The sequence below is a fragment of the Festucalex cinctus genome, chromosome 9 (assembly GCF_051991245.1).
Source record: "Festucalex cinctus isolate MCC-2025b chromosome 9, RoL_Fcin_1.0, whole genome shotgun sequence".
Classification (NCBI taxonomy): domain Eukaryota; kingdom Metazoa; phylum Chordata; class Actinopteri; order Syngnathiformes; family Syngnathidae; genus Festucalex; species Festucalex cinctus.
This window is the reverse complement of record NC_135419.1, coordinates 5309944-5327336: the sequence shown is the minus strand read 5'-3', so window position 1 is coordinate 5327336 and position 17393 is coordinate 5309944. Positions and strand designations below refer to the sequence as shown.

Below are 17393 nucleotides of genomic sequence, written 5' to 3'. Positions count from 1 at the left end.
ATATTTTCTTACTCCTCTAGATGGTGCTCTTGGTTTGAAAATAAAGGCTAGTGAAATGGAAATTGATTACATTTTGCCTGCATCTTTAAACCAAGTATGTCATCAAGAGGAGTCCAAAAATATCACAAGTGCTTCATGAAGCTTCATTTGCTCATCACGACTGTTTATATCCACTGTACGATGCTGCCATGCTGCTTAATCTCCTCCGCAGGTCCTCCACGAACAAGTGGCCATCCCTGGAAGCGACCTCAACCTGGTCTACCTGAGCTCGCGGGCGTCCGGCTACAAGCCCATCCTCAAAGTTCTGCTGACCCAGGACCGGCTGCCGTTCGGCCTGATGAAGGTGCACCTGATGGTGGCCGTGATGGGTCGCCAGATGCAGAAGTCCTTCCCGGCCTTCCCCGACTTGTCCTACACGTTCATCTGGGATAAAACGGACGCCTACAGCCAGAAGGTCTACGGTCTGGCAGAGGCTGTGGGTGAGTTCTTTGATTGATTTGATCTATTTTTTTTTATTATTATTTTTTTACTGCGTTTGTTATAACGTTCCAAAGAGATTTAGTGGGTGGTGTCAAAGCCTTGAATCAACCCGCCCGCTGTCTCATCTTTTTACACGCACGGTGTTGAGATATATATATATAGAGCGAGAGCCCTAGAGTCAAGACTCGTATAAATGACTTTATGATTGAATCACACCAGCCTGACAAGTGCGGGCACTTGCTCAGTGGCTCTTCACAAAATAAATTATATGCGTCCTCAGAATTAATTCAGTTGAGCAGCAGTTAGTGGAGACACGTTAAGCATTTTTTTCCCCCCACAATTTAAAACGGTTCTTAGGTGTCTGTTTCTCATCAAAAAGAGCCACTGTTCGCCACATCCACTGCGAGGCCAATGCAGATTACGGCTTACATTAGCAAGGCAAATCCGAAAAAGGGAGCTTGCAGTCTCAGACAAAATAACAACAATTTATAAGGGAATAAATTTGGACTTTAATGGATTTTTCTCAGGGAAAAAAAGTTGTATTTGTAAGAGAAAAATGTACTTTCGTTAATAAAGCATTTTTTAATGTTATTTTTTATCGTTTGGAGGGGATTATTATTTTATGATAATTCATGATCATGTGATGGCATGTGTTCAGATGAACTAGTTGTTTCTGGGAAAATGAAATTTCTTGACAGGAAAAAAAAAGAAGAAAAAAAAGTATAAATGTAAGAGGATAAGTTCCTGGAGCTTCCTTTCGGGAAAAAAAATAATCATATTTCTTCCAAAATAGTGATTGTGATTTTTTTCATAGGAAAAAAAAAATAGTGATGCTTGAGGATTTAAGAGAATCAATCCATAATTTTCAGCATATTTTTAGAGAGAGAGAGAGAGACAAATAGAATAAAATACGTTTGTATTTTTTGAGGAATAAATTGTTTTTAAAGAAGAAAAAAATACATTTGCTTTAGAAAAAAAAAGTCACAAATATAGAAGAAAAGTCTTATTGTTGGTGGCAAAAAGTTGAAGGTTGAAAAATTTGTTTGAAAAATATTTGTCGAAAAAAAAAGTTAGTTGATTAGTTGTTATCATAAAACGTTAATGTTTTAAATATATTTTTGAAGTTGTATTTTTCAGAGGTCATTGTAATGTTACGAGAATGGGGGATAAAAGTTGTATTTCTTTGAGACAAAAAATTGTACTTTGAAGACTATAAACATATATTCGTAGAACAAAAGTCATGTATATATATATATATATATATATATATATATATATATATATATATATATATATATATATATATTCTTTTTTTTTTAAGCATAAAAGTCATTTTTATGTTGTTGTTTTTTCCTGATATAAAAAAGTGGTCGTGCCATATTTTTCTGATATGAAGTCATATCTTGGAAAAAGTCATTTTCAGAGAAAAGAATGTCATATTTCTTCGAGAAAAAAAAAGAAGTATTTGTAGGTTAAGCAATAATCCTAACTAATGCTTGGAAAAACCCAGATTTTGACACTACCACTGCTTATTTGCATTAATGTAGCTGGGAATTTGTATGATCTGCCATGATGGATTATCAAGTGTCTCCCACCTAATTTCTGCTACAATTGCCATTTCCCTTATTGTCGTCCTTTAGTGCAACATTGAGTCTGTTCAGCAGAACCTGGATATTCTGCAGGGGCTTGCTTTTATATCATGCCAATGCAGCTCGTATGTTGTGGCATTATTGTCACGTTAGTATCATAACATATACACTGGTGTACTGTCTATGCTCAAAACTAACTAATTAACTAATTCATGGCTTTAGATTGGGTTACTTCTGCACTGGTCTGGTAAAGGAGGCAAATAGAGGAAGGTGGCAAAAGTACTCACATGGGTACCTAAGCAGAGGTACACATACTTAAAAAAAATACTCTACCGAACTACAGTAACAAAGTATTTGGACCTGTCGCCATCACTCGGAAAGGAGTTCACAACAAGATACTGTAAATGTGTACATGTTGGATGCGTGACCTCTGCCTGCTCTTTACTGTGAATCATCTCAACGTGGCATAAACACCAAATTCGTTGAGCGCCGCCTTCTGTCTTGCAGTGTCGGTGGGCTACGAGTACGAGTCGTGCCTGGACGTGGTGCACTGGGAGAAGAGGACGGCGGTGCTGCAGGGCTACGAGGTGGACGCCGCCAATATGGGAGGGTGGATGCTGGACAAGCACCACGTCTTGGATGTGCAGAATGGTAAGACCGATCCGAAATCTGAGCTCAATTGCTATTTATAATCGATTACAAATAGCTTTATGTATATTATATATTATATATATTACAAATAGTTTTATGGAGTAAGGAAGTAGTAGTAGTTGTAGCAATCAAGCAGCCGCGTACTCACCTCATTTAAACTTGATTGCACTAAGCATCCGAGCATCCCCCCTGAATCTTCTGAACTCCTGTTTCGATGTTCGTCTTGTGTTAAGTGATGTAGATGTAACTGACGTGTCGCCCGCTTATTTAGACAGCAAACCACCTGAGACTGAGTCCACAGAATCCACCAAATTAAAGTTGTGCACACACTCCATTTTGTCTCGATTGCACCAAGCAATTAATTAACCATCTTTTTTTTTTTTTTCATTAGGGCCAAATTAAAGTTATATTACGGTATGTCAACATTCCCCTGCACACCAGACCTCAACGCGTCCGTCAGTGCAAGACGACAGTCGACCTTGACACACTCGCAGATAAAGCACGACACAAATTGCCTGCGACAAGTGGAACGGCGACTGCGCGGCGTCGGAACAAGGGCCGGGGCTGGCGAGCTGACAAAAACGCGCGCTAGCCCGAGGCCGGCCGCTTGTAATTGCGACGACATTAGCGCGCGCCAGTGAATCGCCCGCGCGACACCGTCGAGGGGATTCGATGGCACCTGCTCATGCGTGCGCCACGCGCGAGATTATTTTACATTTATTGTACTTGTTGATTAACGCGCCGCGGATAGATGAGTGAGCAAAGAACTCATTTGCTATATTGAATTAATGTCATTAGCAGCATGTTCATCAAAAGGGCACATCTTCATGATAGCGCCGAGTGATTTGGAATGGCGGCACGGCTCACTTGCGCACTGATTCATTTGCTCATTACTGTCGTGATCGGCTTCAAAAGCCCTCTAATATCTGCGCACGGGGGTGATGGGACATTTTTTTTTTTTATTACCTCTGTAAAGAAGGCTGTGTGTTTTACATCAGTGTGGGTTCATTTTTTGCTGCGTGCAACTTTTTCAAACATGTCAACCTGGATTCTTTCAATGATTGCCTGGTAGCTTTCCAGAAATGTTCCCATTATGCCGGCATATTAATGATGGCATAAATTTCCAATCATTGGTTGTAATGGCTGAAAAAGTAAAAATTCATAACTTTCATGTTTGATTAGAACATTGACTGTGTGTATGCAAAGTCAGTAACTGGGATGTCAAATCACCATATTTAAAGAGACAGTGTGTAGGATTTAGCGTCATCTAGTGATGTCATTGATTTTAAAAACACACTATTGATTTCAATTAAAAAAAAAAAAAAGTACTATCATACTGTGATTGGCTGGTAACCAGTCCAGGGTGTCCCCTGCCTACTGCCCAAAGCCAGCTGAGATAGGCTCCAGCACCCCCCGCGACCCTTGTGAGGAATAAGCGGTCAAGAAAATGGATTATATAAATGTACATTTTCTACATATAGTTGTAGGTTCAGTGATCGCTAATATTACATGTTGCCCCGTCCAAACGGGAGGCTGACATGTTTGGCGGCCATCTTCCAGCTACAGAAACCCAAAGGACAACTTTGCGAACGTAGTTAGCCCTGGTGGTGCTTGTCGCTAGGGCTTGGGTTAGGGTTAGCAAGCTTTTACAAGCTTCTCCCGTTAGTCGCTAATGTTAGCCACTCGGGCCTATGGCTCCGGCTAACTCCCGCTAGCCGCTCCAGCTAACTCGCGCCGTCTTTGTTGTCGCCTGCCAGTGTTCTCGCTGGCTGCCACATCACCGTCGCTTGCCGAGATGTTCGTTCGCTCACACCAAATAATAATTGGTTGTAAGGCTTAATTGAGAAGTGTGGTCTCTCTGCTTCGGCTGTATTCTAATACTTAGCGACATCTAGTGGTGAACTTTTACACTCTGTGGCTTTAAGCCATATTTAGAAATAGTTTTTGTCATAGCGGAAAGTAACAAAGTGTCGCGTTTTACATTTTGTGGGTAGAACTAGTAATGATTAAGTGTCCTCTTTTTCCTGGAAATGGCAACATGGTGATTTTAGTAGTGGTGGCAGTTGTAGTACCTAGCGGGAGTGGACGTAGTGCCTGTGAATATTTTCATTCATTCAGGTCTTTCCATTGTCAGGGGATTGAATCAATCATATCTGGACTGTTCAGGTTGTCGTTGAAGACTTTAGTGACATTTGTAGAAGACATTTGTGTGAGACGTGCATCAGTGACGTTTTGAATTTTCATCTGTATTTCTTTAAAAAGAAAATAACAGAAATTAACTTATTCACTGCCATTGACGGATATACACGTCAATGGGAACGGAATTGACTTAATTCATTCACTGCCATTGACGAATATACACATCAATGGCAGTGAATGGGTTAACTTTCATATGTTTGATAATAATATGCTTTTAAAAAACTGTGGGAAATTCATGGTAAAGTTAGTAAAATGCTGGAGTTCATTTTCATCCAAAAATAACTGATTAGTTGCTCCATTTAAACCAGAGGGGTCCAAACTTTTGGTCCATAAGTTTACTGTTATACTGTATAGATAATACAGCTGGGTAATAAAGCAAAACATCAATATGTTTTCAACTGAATAAATGAGAAAAAAACGTTATCCTCTCTTTTCAAGCCTCCCCATCCAGTGTAGGGTCACTAAAAAAAAAATGGTTGGACAAAGTTTGCTTAAACCACATAACATTATTGACCCTGACCTCTAAAAGAATCGAATCATTTGGAACCAGAATCATTCAAATTCAGCGTGTTAGTTGTGTTGACCATTTTTTTCTGGGCAAGTCCACTTTTGGTCGTCATGGTACCAACATGACTTGTGACCAAGTGTCCTCATTTTCATTGCCATTTGTTATTTGTGGGAGTGACCAAAGTGTCCTCTGTCTTTTCCTGATAGACACGTTTGGTCATTGTGACTGATCACGTAGCTTGCATACTTGTCAGCTGCAACCCAATCTGCAGACAATGTCGACTGTATATCAAGAGAGGACACACACACACTGTGCGTATTGTCAATAGCACAGCAAAAAAATAATAAGAAATGTCTTTGAAAAGTCAGTACATTGCCGTATTGCCTGTATTGCTTCAGTGCATCATTCAGAGTTCTGTGAAAAACACTTCACCTTTAAGATGGTGCTATTTAGTGATGGCCCGTCCAGCCCTTCGCCGGTGCATTAACTACCCTGAGTGCCATTAGCAGCCTTGCTTTATGGCTCTTAAGATTTCCCCATTGTATGATGCTACTTTGGTAACCATGGTTACGCTCGCACATCATCATTATTACAAAGGAGACAAATAACAGAAGATGTTCACCTGGAAGAATATTCAGAAATAATTCCGAGTAGTTGGAAAGGAAAGAGCAAAAAATCAATTGTGCAATATTAGTTTGAGTGAATTAATTAAACATGTCCAAATATACCGCACCTCTCGGTATCTCCTCTGTTGCCTCTACTTCGCTCGATTTCCTCAGCAAATGATTTCAACCTTCAGGACCTTGGAGCCACATAGCAAATTCCTCTCAGGGACTGTAAAGGCGCTACAACAGTTATTTTACGCCATTGATTTTTATTTGGGCCGCTGTTTTTATGCACTGACGCAACGTTTTGCCTTGTAAAAACTACATAAATATTGCCTTCCCCTTCTTAAAGCAGTGATTATTTATAACAATATATCTATAAGGGGGGCCAACGAGGTGGACAGTGTTAACGAGGTTCAGCAGCTTTAATGGGACCTTATTAAAGTGGCTCATATTTAATTGGAACACAAGCATGTGACTCATGGTTATGAATCTGTTTGCCTCCCTCAAGCTGCGAAGCGCACAGTGGCGTTGCTGAAATGTACTCGTTACGCCTTAGATATGCTCCACACCTTTATAGCGCATCAGCCAGCGATACAGTATGCACTCAAGGGCCACTTCATTAGGCACACCTGGATGATCAAATCAAAGCAAATCTGGCTCGGTGGGCTTGAATTCAATTATGTCCACATTAGATGGCACAGGTGCAAAATAGCTTCACAATTAACGGTTGTCCATCTGTCTAGGATACAAAATTCGAGGGATGGGCGAGTACCGATTAGGGATGTCACGATACGGGCAATATCGTGATATTGTGATATTAAAACTGCCACAATATCGTCGTCGTCATGTTCACGATATTTAAAAGGAATGCATATGTAAAAAAAAAAAAAAAAAAAAAAAAAGTCAGGTTGATTTCCATTTGTGCAGTTCTAGCACCCTCTAGTGGCTAGTTTATTAGTGCAATTTAATTTTCATTAGGGATGTTTTGTAGTGACGGACAAATGAAGCTTCATGAAGCACTTGTGATATTTCTTGAATCCTCTAAATAGCACTCTTGTTTTAAAGCTGCAGTGGAGGTTTCATCAATTTCCATTGCTCCAGCATTTATCTTTGAACCAAGAGCACCATCTAGAGGAGTCAAAAAACATTGCAAGTACTTCATGACGCTTCATTTTTCCATCACTAATGTTTTGGCCTTCTATGTTTAAAATCTATGCTAATTGTCAGATGAAGGGGAACTAATTTGCTTGTGAAGCGATCAATGTGTGCTTACATTACCAAGTAAGTGCCTCAATATTGTTATTAGAGATTTTATGTGGTTTATATGCATTGCTGTTATGTACAAATGCACAATATTGTGCTTTTTTGTTTTTAGTATGAGCTCTCTTTTTTACAATATTGTGATCTTTTTTTAAAAATCACCAACGCTCCCACAATATCGTGATAGTTATCATATCGTGGCCTTCATTTTGTGATAATATCGTATCGTGATGTTTGGATATTGTTACATCCCTAGTACCGATACCAGGTATCATATAAGGCCAATACACCCACACTTCTGATTTAGTTTCACATCAGAGGAATTTTTTTTCCCCAACATTCCAGGGTCGATACTAAGAAGGTTGTATTAAATTAGGTTATGTATAAGGTTGTACCCACCAGCAAACATTTGCAATATTGGCCCCTAAAAAGGTCATTCATGTTTCAAAAGAATAATCTTGCATAACGCCGCAATTAAAAGTGGGCTTGTCCGTTAACAAATCCTGCTTGGGAATTCGTCCAAATGAGCCACAATATGAAGCAGGTATCATAGACAGATGGGAGACACAAAGTTTGATGTATTTATTTCTTTTTTTTCCTTCACCATCTAGGGATACATCAAAGTAGGTGCAACGGCTGGTTCGTCTGGTTGAAATCCCTCACCATATGATTTGATACGTATAGATGAAGCTGAAACTCTTTTGAAAGAGTGGCTCCTTCAAAGCGAGTGAGGACAGAATACTAAAACTCACATTTGATGGGAATGTTTACATGACTTAGGCCTGAGCAATGGGGTCGCGATCACAGCCCCCTTATCCATGGAAAAGCAGCCAAACCAGAAATCAGTGCAATTGTTTGGTTTGTTTGTTATGTCATAATGTTTGTCCTCCAGATTTTTTGTTCACTTCCTCTGTAGTCACTTTAATCAACGAGTTGTTTACCACCAGTTCTTTTTTTTTCCTTTTTTGTGATGAAATAGCACAAACAAGCACCTGTTCCCGAATGTAATTAGAAGACTTCAGCTTTGGTTGGCCGGGGAAAATCAATTAGCTAGTCGAAGATGAACTCGTTGGTCACTGAGGTCAGCAGCTGTTCCGTCAACCAATCAAACTGTCTGGTTGCATCACAGTCACTGGTCCACGTGTCAATTATTGCTGGCATCATAACTGATTGGATCGTTCTGTCACTAAATGTTGACTGGATTTTTATTTGTGTTACTTATTGATCCAAGTAATGAATTTGTGAACAGATTCTCATTTGGAATGAAAAAGAAATGTGGAAAATGTTTCTGTTCACCTTGATCAACGAGTTGCTTACTAACAAGTTCGATGAAAGTTTTTGCTTTTTGTGATCAAAGGATACAAACAAGCGCCAGTCCCGAATGTAATTAGAAGACCGCTTCAGTGGGCTCCTTTAAAAAAGATTCCCCAAAGGTATATTCCATGCAAAGTAATGTTCTTTTAACTTCCCAGGAAGCCTGTTTTTTTTTTTTTTTCCACAAGTCATTGCGTTGCATCCCCCATAAGCCCCCCTCACTACTAATAACATTTTACCGAGGACTCACCAAGACGGCTGATTCATTACAGAGTTTAACGAGAGGCAGATACAAGCGGACTTTATTGCTAATATAGTGGAACTCTCTTCAAAGGCGGAAACACATTTGAAAGGCGAAAGAAGAAGAATCGCAGTTGGACTGGCCACTGTCCTCATTAGTGGCACCGTGGAAGAGGCCACAAGAGGTTTCCCCCGACATGCCGACATGTTTGTCCGTCCTTCCTCTGATTAGCAAATTACATTGATTGAATGAATGCGAGGGCACATTCAGATTAAAGGCGGGGGGCGGACGGGAATGCAACGGCGAGCCCGGCTAACAAAGACAAATAGGTGTGAGCGCTAGCTTTTTTTTTTTTTTTTTTTTTTTTTTTTTTTATAAACGCAAGGCGGCATCAAACACGCGACCTTGGGACTTTAATTGAACCGCCGAAACGTAGAGCAGCACAATGAAACTCCCGCCGCGCTGATAGGACGACGCGGTGACTGTAAACATATGTCTGGAATTTTAATTTATGTTTGTGGAGAACGGCGTCTTGACTATGAATAAGCGATTTTTTTCAAAAAGATGGAGAAGATCTTCAGTGGGGTTGGATGCACAGCTCAGTGTTGCGGCACATAATTATGAGTCATGGCCCCGACTCAGTCACTGGCCAGTCTGTTCCCTCGCTATAACGCGGTTCACTTTCCGCGGTCTCACTGATTTGCAGATTTTTTTTGTGCAATTTTGCATGTTTTATTATTTATTCATTTATTTTTTTACAGTAATGTAGCTGTTTTATAAAATTTATAAAGGTTTGAACATTATGAACTGTGTGGTGAGGGGTTTCAGAGTCTTAAAACATTTCTAACAAATGTAAAACGTAAAGCTAACTACTTCGCGGATTTCATTTATTGCGGTTATTTTTTTTAACTTTACCCCAGCGGAAAACGAGGGAACACTGTAATAATCATTGCAGGCAACAATTATGTCAGTCATCACTAGGGCTGCGTTTAAAAAAAAATAAAAAATAAAAAAAATAAAAAAATCGATATCGAATTGATTTTCCCCAATATTGATTCATAAAGCTATGTATAAATTATTTAATTCTATTTTCCCCCCAAAATTCTTGAGAAAAAAAAAAAAAATTCATCTTACTGTTTTCTTGAAATGTACCATTCACATGAATTTAAAGGTATTTTCTTACATTTCTGGAAGACCTGACTGACCTATTGCACTTTAAGACAATTCAGAATTGTTTTAGTTTACATTTCCAATTATTTAATTATAATTGTGAAAATATTTTCATCTCATCCTTGCAGATGTCAATGTTTGTGTAACACTTAAATGATAATGCGTTACTTTCATTAATAAATTAAATCATTTAACCAATTAATACCTCCGCAAATTTACTTTATTATTTAAATGTAATATTTGTGGAGTTTTTAACATGATCTTGACATTTAAGAAGAATTGATGTTCCATAATTAATTGATATCGGATTGAACTCGGTAAAAATCAAGATCTGGACTCTTGTGAATCGAAATCGAATCGATTGAGGAAATTAGAATCGATACGCAGCCCCAGTCGTCACTCAGCCACTGGCCGGTCTACTTGCCAATCATGTAAGCGGCACAGCTGATTGGTTGGTTCTGTTCCAATCATGCCACTAATAGTTGGCCTATTGGTAAGAATACAGAAGCTACAAAGTCTGTGGCTTAGCTGCAGCTTTGCAGCAGTTTGGCAAAGGTTCAGGGCGGGAAAAAAGCTACAAAATAAGTCTGAGGTCACTTTGGCAAGCCGCCACTGTTCTCTTTATTTACACATCTGTCATCGTTTACAATACACCCCAGTGCCACCCGAGTGTAATGACCGCGCTGTTATATCAGCCCCCAAAAAACCTCAACTGTACCGCAGCCCCCTTTGGCTTTTCACTGTCATTGTTAGCGAGCAGATGAAAGTTGCTTTGCGTCGTTTCCCTCAAGGACGCTCGGTCACGACGCATTACGCTTGATGTTGCTCGGCTCGGCTCGACGGCGGCCATCAAACTTGTGACATCTCGGGCTGGAGCTGGGAGGGGAGCTCGGGCGCCCGCACGTACGCACGACAAGCTCCGGGGCCGATGACAGGGAGGCCCACAGCTGCCTGCATAAAAACGTCTTTAAGCGTATATTTATAAATGCTGCGCACCCGAGTTTGGATGAAGAAAACTTCCTCGCAATAGGATGCAAAAGTGTTTATGTGTGTGTGTGCGCGCGCGTGGGGAGGTGTGCGCTCTGTTTGGATGGAGGACTTGTTTTTCTTGGCGTGCTCAGGAAAAGGCAGTGACTGACTTGTCACTTCAAATTAAACTCTCCCACTTGCCTTATGCACGTCGAAAACGGCACAAAATCAGTTAATTAACCAATCAAGCGCTGAAATGGATGTTTTAGCTCGAACAGCATGACTGTGGACCAGTGCGGATCTATTCACTGGTTGGGCTACATTTATCATTATCAGTCATTATAGGTGGACGTTTCTTTCTTTTGGTATTTTTGTAGACGGTCACAAATAGACAGGGGTGTTTGTGCCCTTGTGGGAGTGAACATAGCCGACTTGCTTCCTGGCCAATGAAAGTGACTCTGCTCATTCCCTTTTGATTAAGCACAGGAGAGGCACGCACAGTCTTTGACATTGCAGAGGCAGAAATAGATTTGCTGGAGTCCATACAGAAGATCGAGGCGTGTAAATTATGTTTATAAGGAACTGCAAGCAGTCCTCCATACGTGGATGATGTCATGTTGACCAGGTTGGTTACAGGTCACCGCTGTGAAGTTGGAGACCGCCTCCCACCCCGATCATGTGTGTCTGTGTGTGTGTGTGTGTTCACCTTCCCCACCCATAGCTGTGCACGCCTCCCAAACTTTCATTTTGACCTATCACGGCAACGGATTTGAATAATGTTGTCGCCATAGGAGAACAAAATCACAAACATCTTTACCAGCTAAAAATGCACAAGGCGCCTCTCGCTGTTCTTCGGCGCTTCCTGGTTTCGCCACAGCTTCATGTCCCGCCCTAAACAACGCCTGATTGGTCCAACGTAAAAAAGGTCGGTTGTGAACAGATTAGCGGGAGCGCTACAAGATGGATTCTCGTGATGTTTGTGAACAAATACTGTGAGAATTCAGCTTGCTGGCAGGGTGAGTCAAAACCACCTGCACCACAATTTAGACCTGTTTGCAGCGGATCTAAGGTCTAGTCTACTTTCTGTCACCAAATTGCCAGGTGTGCGTGTAAAAGAAATTGACCATCATGGCGCAGTGGGGCTGCCATATTCCCTAGATGTTGGTCTGTTGCCCAAACATAAACAAAATAAAAAATACAGTACTAATTTTTCATACAGTCATTGGCCGGTCTGCATGTCAATCATTCCATTAATTCGCTTGGTTATTGGCCGTTCTACGTGTCAGTTTTACACAGCATTGAGGATTATCCTTTCCGCCAGCGGCCAGATTAAATTAGTCAGGTTTCACAACTTGTGATAATACAAACCATGAAAAAAAAAAAAAAAAAGGTATCTTGATGTAAATCAGGATTTAGGAGTGTCACCCCGCAGGAACATTTGCTCAACGCTCTCTTTGATTCCAGCAGAGTCATTACAGCTGGAATCCGCTCTTTTGATACAGGGCTAATTTGAGTCATGTCATATATGCAAAAAAAAAAAGAAGAAGCTTTCATTGCGACATCACAGCCTCCCAGATGATTAATGGCACAAAAGTGGCAGGGGGGGCGAGCCGCCGTACCTGACGGACTAACTAGAGCGCCCTTGGCAATGTCACCTCGCTGACACCACCAGAGGGATGGCGGAAGTGGGCTGAGAAATTGGGGTGGGGTGGGGAGGTTCTTAATTGTCCCCTCACACAGCTCTGTGAGCATCAGCTGGTGATATAAGTCTGGATGGAGACCAGCTGCAGATTGTGAGAGAATTCACGTCAATCATTGCAGGCAGCGTCACTGATTGGCCAGTTGATGTCTACGTGTCAACCATTCGTCGAAGCACCGCTGATTGGTTGGCACTGTCACAATCTTGTCACTCATTGTTACGTGTCTGTTTTCCAAAATTCAGGAAGCAAGGTATTACCTACTCATTGCTGACTCCGTCGTAGCGGATAGAACCACTCATTAGCCAATTCTGTCACAGACGTCACTCAGTCATATGCTAGGCTACATGTCAATTCTAACAGGGCAGCACCACTGACACAATCTTCAGTTATCCTTGACGGAGACAAGCTGCAGATGGCGAGGCGAGCATGTCTGCTAGAAATGAAGTGGAGGACATGACTAAAGAACAGACACCAGCAATTTGCCTTATCGAGTATGACAGAGATGATATGAGGAAGAGGAAGAGGAGGAAGAAGCGGGAGGGGGGGTGGGGGGGGGGGACTCTATCTACAGATGTTTGAAGTGGCACAGAAATGAAGAATGACTCAGAGCGGGGAGGAATAGAAAATGCATCTGCAGAGCATGTCAGGGGGGGTGAAGACATTAGTCAAAGTTTACAACGTTAAGCGATCGATACGGAGGCGGCCGTGGAGGCAATCACTGATATTTGGATTCATCTTCGTGCCGGCTAAGATGGGAGCGATATCGAACGCAACCCCGCTGCCTCCCCCTCCCACAAAGAAAAGGAAAAACCCCACGTGGGCCATAAATCTCAAATGTCAAAAAGTAGAAAAGCAGGACTGAATAATTCAGTGGAGGATTGAGAAAAGTCAGGCGACACCGTCGATAAATATTAATATGACTGAGGGCAAAGACGCATTATAGATGCACACGTGCTGCTTCAAACAAACAAACGAGCAGCAGCAGCAGGCCAAAACAATTCGCAGGTGAGCTCTGAGCTCTCTGCTAAATGACCACACATCCTCTTTCCCTAGGATTTCAGTCTGCGCGCATTTTCCACTGCACTGCACTGTGACTCATGTTTCTCTTTAGCGCGCCGCTATCCATTAGGCGTGTAATTTTGCAGTGCTTCCGTGTGATATATCGTTCGGTACGGTGGCAGTGAACTCAACTCAATTTACAACAAACTTCAAGCTGTTTAATTCCACTCCCAGTTGAAGGTTAGTTCAGCTCAGGTCATTTACAGTACGTATGCAAAACAGCCACATAACTTTGCCTTCTGCTACACAGTAAATTTGTTAGAGTGGGACCAAATAGACTCAGTTTTAGAGTAAAATGTACACTTGGAAGAGAGTGAAATTAAAAAAAAAAAAAAAAAAAAGGCACTCAAGGGTTGAGGAACGAACTCACGAGTCACAGCTTTCAGCTTGGGAGACTGCCACACTACCTAGTTCAGGTGAGCTATTCCACTCCTACAGTTTGCTTAATTCCAAGAGGAGACCAATTGGTCTTGGAGTTGTGAAGATTCCAGCTGGGAATGAGTGATATACTAACATACAGCAGGAGCTGTGTGGCTCAGGGAGTAGATTGGCTGTCTCTCAACTTAAGTCGAGGGTTTGTTCTTCAACCCTTGAGTGACTTTTTTTTTCTTTTTTTTTTGTTTAACTCTCTTCCAAGTGTAAATTTTACTCTATTTAGAGTGGCACCAGTCTCAGTTTAAAATACCGGTCAACAGAATTTACTGTGTAGCAAGACACAAGGCAAAACAACATGGATGGGCTAATGAGTAGCGTCTATAATTGTGGTGCTACTCATTAAGCCAGAGATTGATAATTGTTGCCCTCAAAGTGCCGGGTGCCACTCCAGACTCTACAAATGTACCCAAATGTAAAGTAAAATATTCCTTGATGTTAAATAACTAAATGTGGTGCTTATACAAGTTGCAAATATTACACATTCATTTGCATAGGGCTTACCAAACCTACATTCTACTCCACTGGAAATGTTGGCTGACTAATGACCGAGTGAGGATTGTGATGCAATGGTGCTTCTCCTAAGTTACTCACCAGTCAATGTTGGTTCCATGTGGTCTACATGTCATCCTGTCACTGTCATTTGTGAATCTACATGCCAGTCATTACATACAGCACCACTGATTGGGCGCTTCTGACACAGTCTTCACTCCGTTATTGATCGATTGGTCAGCCTATGTTCAAGTCATTACAAATCAGTCCTTTCTATAGTTAACATGCCACATATGAACCCAGTTGCTGCCAACATGTCCCAGTTCCCAAGTCCTTCTCTACTATGATGACGACGAGGAAAGAAAACTCAAGTGATTATGTGGCTGTATGATACTGCAATATGTGTGAAAACACAGAAGCAGAAAAACACATGCCATATGCTTTTTGTTGTTCTTTATATTTAGTCTCAAGTATGTCGGTCATGCGCGCATGCTGCGACATCCACTTTAACGTTAAATCCTGACATGTGGCAGTGGGAGGGGGGGGCTTGATTAGCATATCACACGGACGGCGTCTATCTGTTGATCACAGGCGCTACAACGCACAAGTGTGATGCCTCGTTTTGCAGACGGATGGCGGGATAAAAGCGGCCCAGCGCTGGCAGGAGTGGAGCTCTGAGCGAGCCTGTTCGTCTCACCAGACGCTTTGACTCACTTCACAAACTTCCTGTTGTGGATGGCTTGACAGATTGGGTGCGGCGATTCCACCCCCCCCCCCCCCTTCACCACCACTGCTTCTTTCAAGAACGCATCAAAGTTTGCGAACAAAGTCAAGGAAAAGTCCATCTCATGTGTTTGTCTTGACATGTTTTTTTTCCACAATCGTTGCCAACATAAGACACCGTGTGCAATCTCAGAGACGTGAGCTGACGATTATGCGTGTGGAATGTACGCTCGGTGGACGCTTCATTAGGGACGCTCGCTACAATCAAACGAGATAAGCTTTACTGAATTTTAGAACATCTTCCCAATAATGCGGTGCAGTTTTACATCTCCACCACAACTAGAAATACGCGGTGGGACGCGTCTACATTGTAGACCATTGGACTCATTCTGAATGTTCTCGTGAATTTACTCTACCGTGAGTCACTAGGAGAATAAATTCCAATATAAAATGAGAAATGAATCTGGAAATAGCAACGTAACACGCCGTTGCACCACTCTTTCCATGACAAATCATCCAAATGATGCTTCACGCAACTCTTCAATTTCAAGCATGGGTTGTACAGACTTTCTCATGCGTCCTTTTATGATAGACGTCCACACAAATTCATGTAGATTGGTGAAACTGGTGCTGAGGACTAGTTATTCCTAATTTTCTAGGAGGTCCCACCAATTGAATGACTCACCTTCTCATCTGTTCTTTGCAGGCATTCTGTACAAAGGCAGCGGTGAGAACCAGTTCATCTCTCTGCAGCCGCCCGTCATCTCCACCATCATGGGAAATGGCCGCCGCCGGAGCATTTCGTGCCCGAGCTGCAACGGCCAGGCGCTAGGCAACAAGCTGCTGGCACCCGTGGCCTTGGCGTGGGGCATCGACGGCAGCCTCTACGTGGGCGACTTCAACTACATCCGACGCATCTACCCATCTGGCAACGTCACCAGCATCATGGAGCTCAGGTAAGAAGTCCTATGACTCAGACAGAAAAAAAAATTAATGGCGAGCAAACTAGCATTTCAGCTGAACAGACAGAAATTTCAAAGTTTCCTTGTAACCAAAAAATAATAATAAAAATTGAACTTGTTAAAATTTCCTTGCGGCAAGAAAAGCTGTTTGAGACCTTGAACGAACCTTCACCAAAAAAATCTACAGTTGAAAAATAAGTATGATACATACTTAATGATACATGAAATGTCAAATATTTAACTGCATTCTAGAAAAGGAGATTCACCTAGAACATAAATAAAACTAAGTTGATCAAAATAAATCTGAGACGACATTATCTGTATGCTAGCCCTCTCAGCTAAACAATATATCTGCATTTCAACACTCTCAGAAAGGGTTCAGGTACTTGGGGATTACACTTACTCCCAACCCTGCACAATTATTCAAATTGGATTGCTATAAATTATTAAAACTAATAAGAGGAGACTTGACAAGGTGGGATGTTCTTTCACTCGCTTTCTTTGGCAGAATAGAAGCCATGAAAATGAATATAATGCCAGTACTATGTGGGTCCCTATTTCTACCCTATGAATCCTGTGGTATTTATATGGAGACTAACACCAAAGATTGTAATGAATGGACACCAGAGACACTGTTGATTGCAATAAACACTAAACCTGTAAACTGAAACCAACAAGAGCCCAATGGACAATGAGACTGACAATATATTGATCCATTGCTTGATACATTTTATACATGCCAAATAGGCTGTGTAACGAGCTAAAGTTACCTGAAATTGATTAATAATGGTTGAACATTTCAACTGAGGTAAGAAATTATTACAAAATAAATAGACTAGCTAGCTTGATTAAGATAGCTACTATACTCCCCTTGTCTCTAGCTCTAGCTACAGTAGCTGCTGAACAAGAACATTAAATAGTACTTTATTGTTTTTTTAAGAATGTTTGTGCTGGGCGTCAAATTAAAAAATCCCACTGACAATTTTTTTTTCCCCTTTTCGTCCTTGTAATTAGGAAGGACATCCCGTCTCAGTCA

The 17393-nt window shown here is 41.4% G+C and overlaps 1 protein-coding gene across 9 annotated transcripts in view; it reads left to right on the top strand.

The window, feature by feature from the left end:
* The window catches only part of LOC144026151 (teneurin-3), a 212685-nt gene that overhangs the window by 170983 nt on the left and 24309 nt on the right, over nucleotides 1-17393 (top strand). For all 9 annotated transcript variants that reach the window (XM_077532721.1, XM_077532720.1, XM_077532718.1 and 6 more), the window contains 3 exons: nucleotides 212-479; nucleotides 2577-2720; nucleotides 16102-16351. In XM_077532721.1, coding sequence (XP_077388847.1) covers nucleotides 212-479; nucleotides 2577-2720; nucleotides 16102-16351 — 662 coding nt within the window. The remainder of the gene's footprint in view (nucleotides 1-211; nucleotides 480-2576; nucleotides 2721-16101; nucleotides 16352-17393) is intronic.